The sequence below is a fragment of the Gekko japonicus genome, unplaced genomic scaffold (assembly GCF_001447785.1).
Source record: "Gekko japonicus isolate JY-2015 unplaced genomic scaffold, Gekko_japonicus_V1.1 scaffold136, whole genome shotgun sequence".
In the NCBI taxonomy this organism is placed as follows: domain Eukaryota; kingdom Metazoa; phylum Chordata; class Lepidosauria; order Squamata; family Gekkonidae; genus Gekko; species Gekko japonicus.
Window position 1 is genome coordinate 78,711 of NW_015177012.1, and position 14,678 is coordinate 93,388.

Consider the following 14,678-nt stretch of genomic DNA (forward strand, 5'->3'; position numbering starts at 1 on the left):
GGGGTTGTCCTTACCGAGAGAACGGGGCACAAATGTGTTTGTGAGTGTGAGGGAGACAGGCCATCGGGGCTTGTAATGGCCGCTGTGGGAGGAGGGGCAGAAAGGCTCGCTGTGCCCGGCTGCTGGAGGTCCTTCCCCTCCACAACCTGGCCTCCTGAGGCGGCTATTTCTGAGGAATGCCTATCAATCTGCTCCTCGAACGCCATCTGGAGCCCTCCGCCTCCCCGTGTCTGTTTTCAATTGCCCATAACCAGGTGCCTCGGTTGGCCTGGTGGTGGCGGGAGGGGGGGGGAAGCAGGAAATCCTGGCAGTGGTGATTGAATTATATGGCTGTCCTGGTTACTACGGCAAGACAAAGGCCTCTGGTCTCTGGCATGTCTCTTGTTTCCTCGCAGGGAGGGGAGGAGAGGAGGGCCGATGGAGCAGCGATTCTTGTAGCGCAGAAAGGGGACTCGGCCCACTGAACATCTTTCCTCAGAGCCCCCACCCGTCTGTTTGTAGGGTTGCCAACTCCAGCTTTGGAAATCCCTGGAGATTGGGGAGTGATGTCTGTGGAGTAGGGGATTCAGGGAGGGGTTTCAGCTAGAATCCCCGATTTGCCCTCAGAACCGGCCTTCTTCTCCAAGGGAACTGATCTCTGTAGCCTCCGGAAACTCCAGGAGAACACCAGGCCCTGCCTGCAGGTTGGTAAGCTTATTCCTGAAGCAAACAGGAGTTGAGCCCCCCCCCCAACTGAGGAAGAGACAATGTGCTGGGGGAACCCCTCCCAAATAAGCAACAGCGTAAGGGTTTTCTTTTTTTAAAAAAGAGGGGCCGAAACTCTCAAGAGGGAAACGAAGTTTTCGATCCGTATACTGAAAACTCGCAAACTTTTAATCATTTCAAAACGAATTTTGTCAAAGAGGTTCCAGAACACCGTTTCGGTGCGTTCGCCCCGGAAAGGAAAAGCCCTGGACAGCGCAACCCCAGGAGAGGAGGGGAGCATAAACCCACGCCAAGGAGACCCGAGCGTTTTGTGCAGCGATGCACAAGAGTGTGGAGGTCGACTGGACCTCGGGATGCCAACTCTGCGTTGGGAAGTTGCTGGAGATTTGGGTGCAGAGCCTGGGGAGGGTGGAGTCTACAGTGGGGACATAGCTCAGCAAGGATGTGACGCCACGGGAGTCCACCTTCTCAAACTGCCATTTCAACCAGGGAACCAGATCAGTTGTCATTCCAGAACTCCAGCTCTCAGCTGGAGGTTGGCAAGCCTACAGTATAGCATCACATCCCCGCCGAGTTCCTTCTTCTCCGTGTACTCTGCCCTTAGATATAAGGACAGAGGGGGCATCTTGGCTATTAGTATATAGACAAGAAGGGGGACCCGCGATACTCGCTGGGGGGAGGAGCTCCACGTGGAGGAGGAGGAAGCAGCCCTCCTGGCGAGGCCCGTGCGGCTCCCAGCTGCCGGGCCCGCCAAGCCTTCTCCCCCGCCTCCCCGCACCAACAGCGAGGCCTGTGTGGCCCCAGCCATCGGACCCACCAAGCTTTCTCCCCCCCTGTGGCGGCAGCAGCGGCAGCAGCGGCCGACTCACCAAGCCTTGTCCTGCCCCCCCCAGTGGCGGCGGCGAGGCAGTTCTCATTACTTTTGGGGGGATTTAAGTATCCCCTCTATAGTTTTTTTAATAGATTTCAGATTTTTCTGCACATCTGGGGATTGCCCCAAATGGGCAGGAAAATCTCTTTGCTCCCGAGGTGCGGATTTAGATATCTGCACGCAGGGGGCACCTTGGCTATTAGTATATAGACGCCCAGCATGGCAAGTAATTATTCATGTGCGGGTTGGAGGGGCGGTGCTGTTACCGAGGGCTGCCATCCTCCAGGTGGCACCTGGGGTTCTCCTGCTATTACAATTGGTCTCAAGATCGGCTCCCCTGGAGAAAAAGGCTGCTCTGGAAGATGGACTCTATGGCATTGTACCCTGCTGAGGTCTCCCCCTTCCCCAAACCCCACCTTCCCCAAGCTCCAGAACCCAAATCTCCAGGTATTCCCCAAACCAGAGCTGGCAACCCTAAGACTTTGCCAATCAGTTCTGTGCCAAAGGAGCCCAATCCCGGGTAAATAAATCTGCAAGGAAGGGGCTGTGGCTGAGTGGTAGAGCACCTGCTTGGCATGCACAAGGTCCCAGGTTCGATTCCTGGCTATCTCCAGTTAAAAGATCTGGCAGCAGGTGATGCGAAAGACCTCTCTCTGCCTGAGACCCTGGGGAGCTGCTGCCAGTCTGAGTAGGCAATACGGACATTGATAGACCAAGGGTCTGGTTCGGTAAAAGGCAGCTTCAGGTGTTCATGCGTTCATAGATGATGACTATGTGACATTTCTTTGCTTGTTTTCACAGAGTGGAGTGTTAGCCAAATGGGCTTGTTGCCTGGTGTGCCAAAGCCCAATGATGTACACACAGGGTTGCCAAGTCGCTCGGACTCACCGGCGGGGGAGTGTCGCCGGGGTCCGGGAGCTGCCGATGGACGCGCGTGCAAAGTGCGCGCTGCCAGAACGTCACAGGAAGTGACGCACGACGTAGAGCATGTTGGGGGTGTGGCCCCAATCGTTGGAGGGAAAAACCATAGAGTTTTCCCTCCGACGATTGGGGCCACGCCCCCAACGTGATCTACGTGGTTGCGGCACTTCCTGTGATGCAGCCACGCTGCGCTTCAGGGGGTGGGGTTCCCCCCGGGGCCCGATTCTGCAGCGGCAGAAATCGGGCCTCCAAAGTGGGGGTTTACCCACCCCCCGCCCCCACTTGGCAGCCCTATGTACACAAGCCAGTGAGATTTCAGGAGCAGATAAAACTTTATTGCAATAAAGGGGACTTTGGCAGCAAAGCCCGAGGACTGGCCTGTTTACAGGAGCAACGGTCTATTCTGTAAACATGGCTTTACGTCTTTTCTCTGATGTTTGGAATTCCAGCAGCCATCGCCTGTTTTGGGGATCCCCAACCTTTTTGGGCCTGTAAGCGTCTTTGGAATTTTGAGTGGTGAATGCCACTTTAAAATGGCTACTTCAGGAGGTGGAGCTAAGCAGAATACCTCCCTCCTCATACCTCCTGGGAAGATGGAAAGCCCGAAGGGGGAATGAAACCACACACCGAATAAGGAAAGACCAGATGCTTACCGGTCATCGACCTCCAGTGGGAAAACTTTTCATTTGAGTAAGAGCAGCCCATAACAAGCTTTGCCTTACAGTGGCCCCACCCGCTTCCTGAAAAGCTTGGAGGGCGCCAAGGGAAGTACTGGTGGGTGGTACGGTGCCCTCAGGCACCGTGTTGGGGAACCGTGGCCTATCTTCACTGTCTTAGGGACTAGAAACTTTAAAAAAGGAAAGGAAACATGAGCTTCGAAGGCTGCTGAATTCTGTACTCCATTTCTTAATTTCAAAAATGGTAAGCTGCCTCGGAGAACTTTTTCTAATAGTTATCCTTTCTGCATTTGTCCTCTGCTTCTGAAGAATTAGGAACTAGAGACACACTCCTGGCAACACTGTGGTAACACAGCCTGTGTTTTTTTGGCATGGACTCAGGTCTCAGGTTCAAATCCTGGATGTCTTTGATTGAGGGTAATGGGGAAGAGGGGCCAGGGTGGCTCAAGTGGTTAAGATGCTGAGCTGCAGCCCGGAAGGTCTGTAGTTCGGCAGTTCGAGACCCGGGTGCCGCATGACGGAGCGAGCTCCCATCTCTGGCCCCAGCTCCTGCCAACCTAGCAGTTCGAAAGCAAGAAACTGCAAGTAGATAAATAGGTACCCCTTCGGTGGGAAGGTGCACCTCAGGCATCTAGTCATGCCGGCTACATAACCACGGAGAAGTCTTCGGACAGCGCTGGCTCTGCGGCTTGGAAACGGCGATGAGCACCGCCCCCTAGAGTCAGATTCGACTGGCTTTTGAGCAAGGGTAACCTAAAGGGCAGAGTAGGCAGTTACAGGACATATGGTTAGAGTCAATCCACCTAACCATGTGTCCCGTAACTGTGTCCTGTAACTCTCTCTCTCTCTAGAGAAAGCTTTTCAGGAATTCATAGGGTTGCCAACCTCCAGCTGGTACCTAGAGACCTCCCGCTATCACAACTGATCTCCAGACGGCCAAGGTCAGTTTCCCTGGAGGAAATGGTTGCTTTGGAGGGTGGATTCTATGCCCTGAGCCTGTTCGCGGGGAGGGCGGGGTACAAATTGAATAAATAAATAAATACTATATCCCCCGGGGTCCCTCCCCTCCCCAAACCCCGCCCCTCCAGGCTCCACCCCCCTCAAACCTCCAGGTATTTCTCAAACCAAAGCTGGCGACTGGGGATTCAGGGTGGCAAACCGCTGGAAGTCCAAGAGAGCGCCCCACTCGTTCCTACAGACCTGGCCAAAGAGAAAGCGTCTTTGGACCTACCTTATGCTTGGGACAGCTCAGAGAGAAGGTCTCTTCGGTTAACAAACAACCTGGAAAAAACGGAACAGAGGGAGCCCCATGAATCCCCCTCGCCTCCCTTTTTGTGCCGCTTCAACTGCTCTGTTGTGGCCCCCGGGATCCCTCACCCCCTTCTTCGTCCTCCCTTTCCGCCTCTTCTCCAATCCCTCCTTGTGCGTAAGCCCCTTAGATGCCTTCTGCCTCGCTTCTTCAGACTGGTCAACTTCCTTGCAAGACAACCCCTTCGAGTAAAATAGATGGAATAAGTCCTCCCGAAAAGTCCCCCACCACCACCACATCAGCTGCCCCATGACAAGCAATGGCCAGGGGCACAGCTCCGGGGATCAGTCGGGGTCGGGGTCCGCCGCTAACACCCAGGGCTCTTGGTGGGTGCCCCTACCACTGACCCCCACCGCGCATCTCCCTTGCCACCTGTCTGCACCCATCTGCTTGCTTTAATTGCGCCGGCGACCAGGCTCCCAGCTGCCCGACGCCACTGAGGAAGGACATGCGGGTGGTGCATGGTGGCAGCTCTCCTAGTGGCCGCAGAAGCAGCACTCCCGACTGCACACGCTGGCCGGTGCTGCCAGGTGTATCAGTGGTATAGGCAACCGAACATGGGCAACAAGAGGGACTGCGGGCGGGTGGGGGGTGCATTCAGGTGGGAGGGTGGAAAGGGAAGCACGAGGAAGGGCCCGATGGTGGGCAGATCGACCGGGACTCCTGGGTACTGTCTGCATAGAGGCCCCCCCCCAAACCCGGAACCGGCCTTGGGATCAATGTTCACATTCTCTCCCCTGTGAAAGCAACCGGATCAGAGCAGAAGCCCCATCTTTAAGTGGGGGATCAGGACCAATAACCGGGCTTAGTTCCAGTTTAATTGGAGCGGGTCAAAGCATTCTCTCTCCTTTTAAGAGTTCTTATCTTGGAAGGAGGAGGAGGAGGAGGAGAGATTGGATTTATACCCCGCCCTTCACTACCCGAAGGAGTCTCAGAGCGGCTTACAAATTCCTTTCCCTCCCCCTCCCCACAACAGACACCCTGGCTGAGAGAGCTCTGACAGAAACTGCTCTTTTTTCAAGAACAGCTCTTGTCAGAACTACAGGTTGCTCAAGGTCATCCAGCAGGTTTATGTGAAGGAGTGGGGAATCAAACCCGGTTCTCCCAGATTAGAGTCTGTGCACTTAACCACTACACCAAACAGAAGAAGAAGAAGAAGAGAAGGAGGAGGAGGAGATTGGATTTAGACCCCACCCTTCACTACCGAACGGAGTCTCAGAGCAGTTTACAAACTCCTTTCCCTTCCCCTCCCCACAACAGACACCCTGTGAGGTAGGTGGGGCTGAGAGAGCTCTTTTGAGAACTGCTTGTGAGAGAACAGCTCTGAGAGAACTTGTAACTGACCCAAGGTCAGCTGCATGTGGAGGAGTGGGGAATCAAATCTGGTTCTCCAAGATTAGAGTGTGCGCTCCTAACCACTACTGGCTCTCTGGGTTTTATACCCAGCCCTCCTCTCCCCACAGCAGACACCCTGTGACGTAGATGGTGCTGAGACAGCTCCGGGAGAACTGTGACTGGCCCAAGGTCACCCAGCTGGCTTCATGGGGAGGAGGAATGGGGAATCAAACCCAGTTCTCCAGGTTAGAGTCCGCCGCTCTTAACAACTACCCCAAGCTGGCTCTAAGGAGAAAGAAAGGGAAAGAATAGAGTTGGAAAGAGATGGGGAGGAGAGAGAAGGAGAAGAGATGGGGGGAGAATGAAGGAAAGGAAAAACCCACAGAAAGGTCGACATTTGCAGTAACAAAATTCAAATGGATCCCGAGCCGGCAAAAGCTGTGGATTGTGGGGGGTCGATGAACAAGTATTGGCAAATGCCACTTGACCGGCTGTAGTTAGAGAGGCCACATTAGTGGACATTCCCTCTTCCAAAGAATTACTAAAGGAACGAGACGTGCTCTCTTCACTGTTGCACTTGTCAGCCATCCCCGATGTAGAAAAAGAGGGGAGTTGTCTCGCTATCCTAAAGGTTTCAGCCGATAGCTCTGTTGGCCTACAGTAGAAGAGCTAGGTTCCCATCCTGTGGTGCCTCAGAGACCTAGTATCTGATGAAGGAAGGGTTAACTCTTGAAAGCTCGTTCTTCCCCTCCCCAATCTTGTTGTTCTCTAAGGTCCATGGGGTCGCGAAGAGTCGGACTCGACTGTGCGACTGAACAACAACAACAAAGGTACTACTGGACTCAAGTCTAGCTATCCTAAAAGTAAGACTTCTATGGACCCAACTATAAAGACGGAGGGTGGGATCCTACTGACTTTTCTGTTCGATCTTGCCCGTTTCCTTTCCTTACTGTATCCCCCGTCACGTACAGCACTTGTCCAGACGAGTCCCGTAATTCCCAGCACGTCCTTCTCCCTGGTCAAGAGGGCCCCCTCCTCCCTCTTCCACCAGTGGATCAACTCGTAGGATCCAACCCAGAGAATCATGTCCTTCCTCCACCCCCTTATACAAGCTGTTCCCCCGAAAGGGAAGGATTTTTACCTGTATCGATGGCACACGTGTAATGAAAAGTTTGGGCACAACCCTTATGGCAACAGCCAACAGTCGCTCCCACTTGCTGACAACTGGAACATCTCTGCCATTGTCAGGGGAAAAAAGAGAAGAGAGAGAGAGAACGAAGCCCATGAGAACTAGTAACATAGGCGTTAAGTTCTGCCAAGGTAGCTCTTTGTCAGTAACTTCCATGCGGCAGGACGTTTTGTATGCATTTAACTCTGCTGCTTGGCAAGGGATGGGGGACTACAGCAGTTCCCTGGGCATGGGATTTGGTTGCATCTCCTCCCCCGCCAGATTCTCATGTTATACCACCACAAAGAGAACCAATTATCAGAGGGTACCCTGCTTTGTTGAACAGTCTGGACACTGAAAATCTTTCATTCCCCTTCACAGGACATCAGTATGATACTCAAGCTTTATAGTAATGATAGCATGGCCTCACAGAAAGGGTATCACAGTTCTAGAGTGCATGTGTTGAGCACATGACCAAGAAATCATGCACAAAACCAACATAAGGTAGAGAAGAAGAAGAGATTGGATTTATACCCCGCCCTTCACTCCCCAAAGGAGTCTCAGAGCAGCTTACAAACTCCTGTCCCTTCCCCTCCCCACAACAGACACCCTGTGAGGTGGGTGAGGCTGAGAGAGCTCTTGACAGAAACAGCTCTTTTTCAAGGACAGCTCTTATCAGAACTATGGCTTGCCCGAGGTCATCCAGCCAGGTGCATGTGGAGGAGTGGGGAATCAAACCCGGTTCTCCCAGATTAGAGTCTGCGCACTTAACCACGACACCAAACTGGTAGCATTCTCGTATGAGTTCTGAGCCGCCTTTCATTACTTTTGTCAAAAATCACTTTCTGAGTAAAGCTGCTGGCTGTTTTTGCCACCCCTTGATTAAAATTTGGTAGGGCCCCGCTAAGATTGTGTGATGGGTCACACTGGGGCCAGAATGTGCCCCCAAGTTGCTGGGGAAGAAAGACTATTAGGAACTCCGAGACAGGAAAGGATTTTAGGGAATAACGTTTAAGGATGAGGTTGACAGATCACAGGATGGAGGCCACATCCATATGTACCCCGGCTGAACTTCATCATCTGGCCTTCAAGCTCTCGAAAACAGAGGTGATGGGCAGGGAGGAGGGTCACACCTGATTCTCTGCCCTCGTTTTGAGGGCTCCTATTTGGACACCAGCTCTTCCTTCTTCCAGCAGTGGTGGCACGCTGGTGCTAGATACAGCCGGAGCCGGTGTCCAAATCCGAACCCTCAGATGTGGGCTTGAGGACATTCATCCAACTGTCACTGCTTAGACGCAGGCTGATCATCAACCGGTGGTTAGTTCTCAGAACAGCACCTAGCCAATGAAACAGAAAGTGATCCCAAACAAGGGCAACCCAGGGCTCTTTTTGTAGAAAAAGCCCAGCAGGAGCTCATTAGCATAATAGGGCACACCCAACAGCAGGAACTCATTAGCATATTGGGCCACACCCGACAGCACAGCTCATTAGCACATTAGGCCGCCCCCCCATGTTACCAGAAGTGTGGTCATCCAGCCACACCCACCTTTTGCTTGTTATTCTGTTTACCTTGTTTGTTGTCAAAACCCAGGGCCTTTTTTGTAGCAGGAACTCCTTTGCATGTTAGGCCCCACACCCCTAATGTAGCCCATCCTAATGAGTTTCTGCTGTTGGGTGTGGCCTATTATGCTAATGAGTTCCTGCTGGGCGTGGCCAACTTGGGAGCCAGCCGGAACTCCGTACCTGTGCGTTCCTGCCCCAAAATAGCCCTGGGTAACGCCAGAAACAATCTCTACTGTTTCTGTTCCACATTCTGCCGTTCAGGGTGATTATATTTTTTAAACACTTCTCGCGATAATATTCATATTGCTTTGATGCTGGTTGGCAACCTTCACTTCTTGGCACCTCGCTTCGTCTTTCCCCTCGCTCTCTCTGCTTTTTACTCTGGTTGTCGCCGGCTAATGCGCATTTGTGGAGGTCGTCACGAGGAAACCTCTGACGTGACGCTGTCATGCCACGCTCATAAACAAAATTTTAACGTGGGCTTCCACTCAATGACAGAACGGGAGGAGACAAGAATGGCTGTGTATCAGAATTACCCAGCTGAATAACTTGGCAGAAAGTTCTGGACCAGGGGTCATTTCCTTGAAAAAGAGGTGCCGGAGCTTATTAGCATAACTTATTAGCATCACTTATTTGCATATGCCACACCCCCTGACATCACCGGAAGTGTGTCAAAAGGCAACACTCACCGCTCAGGCTCCACTGGACTGTTTTGGATTGCTAGCTATGGGGGGGGACGTGTAGATCTGTCCTCGCAGAGGAGGGAGAGCTTGTACCTGAAGGCAGGCCGGGGGGGAGGGCTCTGCAACTTACCTGGCTGCTTCTTGCTCCTCGTGGCCCAACTGAGGGCTGCTGGGAGCAGGGGGTGGGGCTTGTTGCATGTGTCCGCCCCCTGGGCTCTTTACTGCCGGAGCTCCGCTCCTGTGCGCTCCAGCAGGAAATGACCCCTGGTTCTGGACACTTCACTAACATAGGGGATTTGCTGCCCCAATAAAAGTTTCAATGTTTGTTTTATGTTCTTGAAAAAGGTTCACCAACTTTCATTGCACAGGACAACGGCTACTGGTTTAGTCACGTCAACTAAATGGAACCTCCTTCCACAAAGACACTATAACTTCGAGTCTTGGTTGCTAAATGTATACACTGCCTTGCTTGTGACTTTATAAAACTTTCATTCAGTATCCTCTTGGTCAAGACTTCGGTCATATAGACCTGTAATAAATTGAATTGAATTGAAAAAACTTTCATTCTGTGACAAAGCTGGAACTTGCTGCATCTAGCAAAGGTTATTATGCTTTAACGCTAGGTAGAGGATACAGTTTTTGATTGGACACAGTGGGATCTGGCTGAATCTAGCAAAGGTTTTTATGCTCTAACACCAGGTAGAGGATACAGTTTTTGACTGGACGCAGAATGCTCTACCCATAACCACTTAGCCTAGACTGCTGAATGGTAAATTGGCTAATAAACCACTTCTGGATGTGTGTTACTAGTGCCAGGTGTGAACACACCAAGACCATGTGAGTGGTCAGCAGCTTGGCAGTTCGAGACCTGAGTGCTGCATGACGGAGTGAGCTCCCGTCTCTGGCCCCAGTTCCTGCCAACCTCGCAGTTCGAAAGCAAGAAATTGCAAGTAGACAAATAGGTACTGCTTCGGTGGGAAGGTAACAATGTTCTGTGTGCCTCGGTGTTTAGTCACGCCGGCCACATGACCACAGAAACGTCTTCGGACAGTGCTTGCTCTTCGGCTTGGAAACGGAGATGAGCACCGCCCCCTAGAGTCGGATTTGACTGGCTTTTGAGCAAGGGAAGCCTTTACCTTTACTGAGAAAACAGTCATGCGAGTCTGACCCACAAATCAAGGTAGTCAGCAAGACTTACAAAATTTCCCCCCTATATATTGCTACCAATAAACACTACATAACAACAATGAACGAATTCCATCAAATCATAAGAAAATCCTACTCAGTCTGCAAACATACTACTCAGTTTCTGACAGATCCCAGAGACGCTCGGGATCCATCAAAAACTGAGTAATATGTTTGCAGCTTGAATAGCTATGAGATCAGCATCCAACTACTAAATCCATTATATTATTCCTGCACCTATGATAGCACTATATGAGCATGAAAGCTCTTGTACTACTGTATAGGATATTTCCTGAGGACGATTCGATTTTTGAAACGTTGTTGTTATAAAATCTGGAGACGACGTTGATTTACTCTTAGACAAGGATTTGCTTATGATTTGATGGAATTTGTTCATTGTCATTATGTAGTGTTTATTGGTAAAGGTAAAGGTTCCATTGCTCGAAAGCCAGGAATCCGACTCTAGGGTTGCGGTGCTCATCTCCGTTTCAAAGCCGAAGAGCCAGCGCTGTCCGAAGACGTTTCCGTGGTCATGTGGCCAGCATGACTAAACACCAAGGCGCATGGAACGCTGTTACCTTCCCACCGAAGTGGTACCTATTTATCTCCTTGCAATTTCTTGCTTTCGAACTGCTAGGTTGGCAGGAGCTGAAACTAGAGACAGGAGCTCACCCCGTCATGCGGCACCCGGGTCTTGAACTGCTGAACTACTGACCTTCCACAGCCTGCAGTTCAGCGTCTTAACTACTTGAGCCACCGCAGCTCCTAGTGTTTATTGGTAAAGGTAAAGGTTCCCTTGCTCGAAAGCCAGTCGAGTCCGACTCTAGGGTTGCGGTGCTCATCTCCGTTTCAAAGCCGAAGAGCCAGCGCTGTCTGAAGACGTTTCCGTGGTCATGTGGCCGGCATGACTAAACACCCAGGTGCACGGAATGCTGTTCCCTTCCCACCGAAGTGGTCCCTATTTATCTACTTGCAATTTCTTGCTTTCGAACTGCTAGGTTGGCAGTTCAATATATATATATAGTCAATATATAAAAAAATTTTTTGTAAGTCTTGCGGACTACCTTGATTTGTGGGTCGGACTCTCACGTCCGTTTTCTCAGTACCTGTTTCTAGACATGGTCGTGACTGTCCACATTTGACTTTTATCTGCATTAACAGAAGTTAAGGTTGACAGTTTTCCAGGGCAGGGTCCTCTGGGTTATGTTAATTCCCTCTCTGGGGTATGTTAATTCCCGGGTTATGGAATTCCCTCTCTTGGAAGGCTTCTCACACCTTCTCATATTTGGCCTTCCAGAACTCTTATTCTGGAGGGCACTTGGGAGAAGAAGAGAAGAAGAAGAGATTGGATTTATACCCCGCCCTTCACTACCCAAAGGTGTCTCAGAGCAGCTTACAATCTCCTTTCCCTTCCTCTCCCCACGACAGAGGCAGGTGGAGCTGAGAGAGCCCTTTCAAGAACTGCTTGTGGGAGAACAGCTCTAAAAGATCTTTTCACTGACCCAAGGTCACACCAGCAGCTGCATGTGGAGGAGGTGGGGAATCAAACCCGGTTCTCCCCGATCAGAGTCTGCCACTCTTAACCACTACACCCAGCTGGCTCTTAGACTGGTAAAGTCTGCTGGGTCAGACCAGTGAGGGTCCATCTAGTCCAGCATCCTGTTTCTCATAGTGGCCAACCAGTTCCTCTGGAGGGCCAACAGACAGGGCACAGAGGCCACGGTTTTCCCTGGTGCCGCCTCCTCGCATTAGTATCCTGAGGTTTGCTGCCTCTGTATATGGAGGTTCTCTTTAGCCACCATGGCTAGTAGCCACTGAGGGACCTCTCCTCCTTGAATCTATCTAGTCAACCATGCTTGTGGCCACCACCATTGCCAATTAATTCCACAGTTGAATTAAAAAGGTAAAGGTAAAGGTTCCCTTGCTCGAAAGCCAGTCGAGTCCGACTCTAGGGTTGCGGTGCTCATCTCCGTTTCAAAGCCGAAGAGCCAGCGCTGTCCGAAGTCGTTTCCGTGGTCATGTGGCCGGCATGACTAAACACCGAAGCGCACAGAACGCTGTTACCTTCCCACCGAAGCGGTACCTATTTATCTAGTTGCAATTTCTTGCTTTCGAACTGCTAGGTTGGCAGGAGCTGGAACTAGGGACGGGAGCTCACTCCGTCATGCGGCACACTCGGGTCTCGAACTGCTGAACTACCGACCTTCCACAGCCTGCAGTTCAGCGTCTTAACCACTTGAGCCACCGCAGCTCAAGTGGTTAACAGCAGTTGAATTACTCGTCCAATAAAGAAATCTTTCCTTTTGTCCATCTTTGACTCACTGGACAGATTCTCATGTGGGTTTTAAACAGACAGCTGTTCAACATCTTCCCCTGTTCTGTGGCTGTTCTTAATCTGTGTTTTCTGCTGCCGTTTCATTGCTGCTGTTTTAGATTGATCCACTTTAATATTTTAAAAAACTTTTGGGGAGCTGCCTCCAGTGCCGTTTTAAAGGTAGAAAGGCAGTTCTGGTCACTGCATCTCAAAAAAAGATGTTCTAGCATTGGAAAAGGTGCCCTATGAAGAAAAGTGAAAGAGGTTAGGGCTCTTCATCTTGGAGAATTGACAACTGAGGGGTGGCATGGGAGAAGTTTACAAAATTATGCATGGGATAGAGAAGGAAGAGAAAGAGGTCCGTTTCTCCCTTTCTCACAATACAAGAACTCGTGGGCACTCAATGAAATTAATGAGCCGTAGGCTCAGAACAGATACAAGGAAGTCCTCCTTCACCCAAAGAGTCATTAACATGTGGAATTCACTGCCACAGGAAGTGGCAGAGGCTACAAGCATAGACAGCTTCAACTGGGGATTGAATGAACATACGGAGCGGAGGTCCATCAGTGGCTATTAGCTACCAGGTATACATGGAACACTCTATCTGGGGCAGTGATGCTCTGTCTTCTTAGTGCTTGGGGGGGGGGCACAGTAGGGGGTTGCTTCTAGAATTCTGGCCCCGCTGGTGAACTTCCTGATGGCACCAGGGTTTTGGCCACTGTGTGACACAGAGTGTTGGACTGGATGGACCACTGGCTTGATGCAGCACGACTTCTTTTACGTTCTTAGAATATAGCTTTCCTAAATATCTCCTCTATCTTTCCGAAATATCTCTTCTATCTTTCCTAAACATTCCCTCTATCTTTCCTAAACATTCCCTCTATCTTTCCCAAATATTCCCTCTGTCTTTCTGAAATATTTCCTGCTGATGAGCCAGAGTTCTGTGAGCATGGCCAGCTCCCATGAAACATGTCGGGGTTGGGCCGGGTGCGTAGGAGGTTCACACAAAGGGCTCTGCGCACAACCTATGTCCCATTTAAATCAGGGCCCGCTCCAGCCAGGCAAGTACCACCACATCTGTCCCTGGTGCAAACAGGAGCAGAAGTCTGGGCAGAGCCTGGAGCCCCTTCGCGTTCTCCAATGCAAACTGCAGCTCTGTTAAAACTAAGCTGCTGACCAGGTCTTGGCGGCTTTCAAATCCCCCACTCTTCAGAACATTTTTTTTTTAAATCACTTGCCCCTGCCCCTTGCCCAACTGAAATGCAAACTTTCAGCACGCCAAGCGGCGAGCAAGACCAATGAACCCTGGGGGTCTCGTTCTTCATTCCCCTACAGAGATTGCCAGATTTCCCTGCTCCCACTGCCCAATCCTATCCTTACCAGACTGGGGAAACCTTGCTTCGAACTGGATTTGTGGTTCTCTGGGAGCTGGGAGGCCTTCTGGAAAGTGTTGTTCAAGGTTAAAATATATGTGGGGGTCCGGGAATTGGGACTTGTGGATGGGTTAGATGGGATGTGGGCTGCAGGGCAAAAGCATTGCACCCGGAATACCCTGGATCAGCTGGGTAGCGGCCAAGGCCCCACGACCCTTGAAGGGTCCTGCCCAGGGCTATTTTTGGGCAGGAACGCACAGGAACGGAGTTCCGGCTGGCTCCTGAGTTGGCCACGCCCAGCAGGAACTCATTAGCATAATAGGCCACACCCAACAGCAGAAACTCATTAGGATTGGCTACATTAGGGGTGTGTGGCCTAACATGCAAAGGAGTTCCTGCTACAAAAAAAGGCCCTGGGTTTTGACAACAAACAGAGTAAACAGAATAAGAAGCAAAAGGTGGGTGTGGTAACATGGGGTTGTGTGGTCTAATATGCTAATGAGCGGTGATGTCAGGGTGTGGCCTAATATGCTAATGAGTTTCTGCTGTTGGGTGTGGCCTATTATGCTAATGA

General features: G+C 51.1%; 1 protein-coding gene across 1 annotated transcript in view; it reads right to left on the reverse strand.

The window, feature by feature from the left end:
• Positions 1 to 14,678, reverse strand: part of RAI1 (retinoic acid induced 1) — a 31,483-nt gene that overhangs the window by 8,902 nt on the left and 7,903 nt on the right. The window contains exons 2-3 of the mRNA XM_015427665.1: positions 6,960 to 7,053; positions 4,406 to 4,455 (exon numbers count right to left, since the gene is read on the reverse strand). Coding sequence (XP_015283151.1) covers positions 4,406 to 4,455; positions 6,960 to 7,053 — 144 coding nt within the window. The remainder of the gene's footprint in view (positions 1 to 4,405; positions 4,456 to 6,959; positions 7,054 to 14,678) is intronic.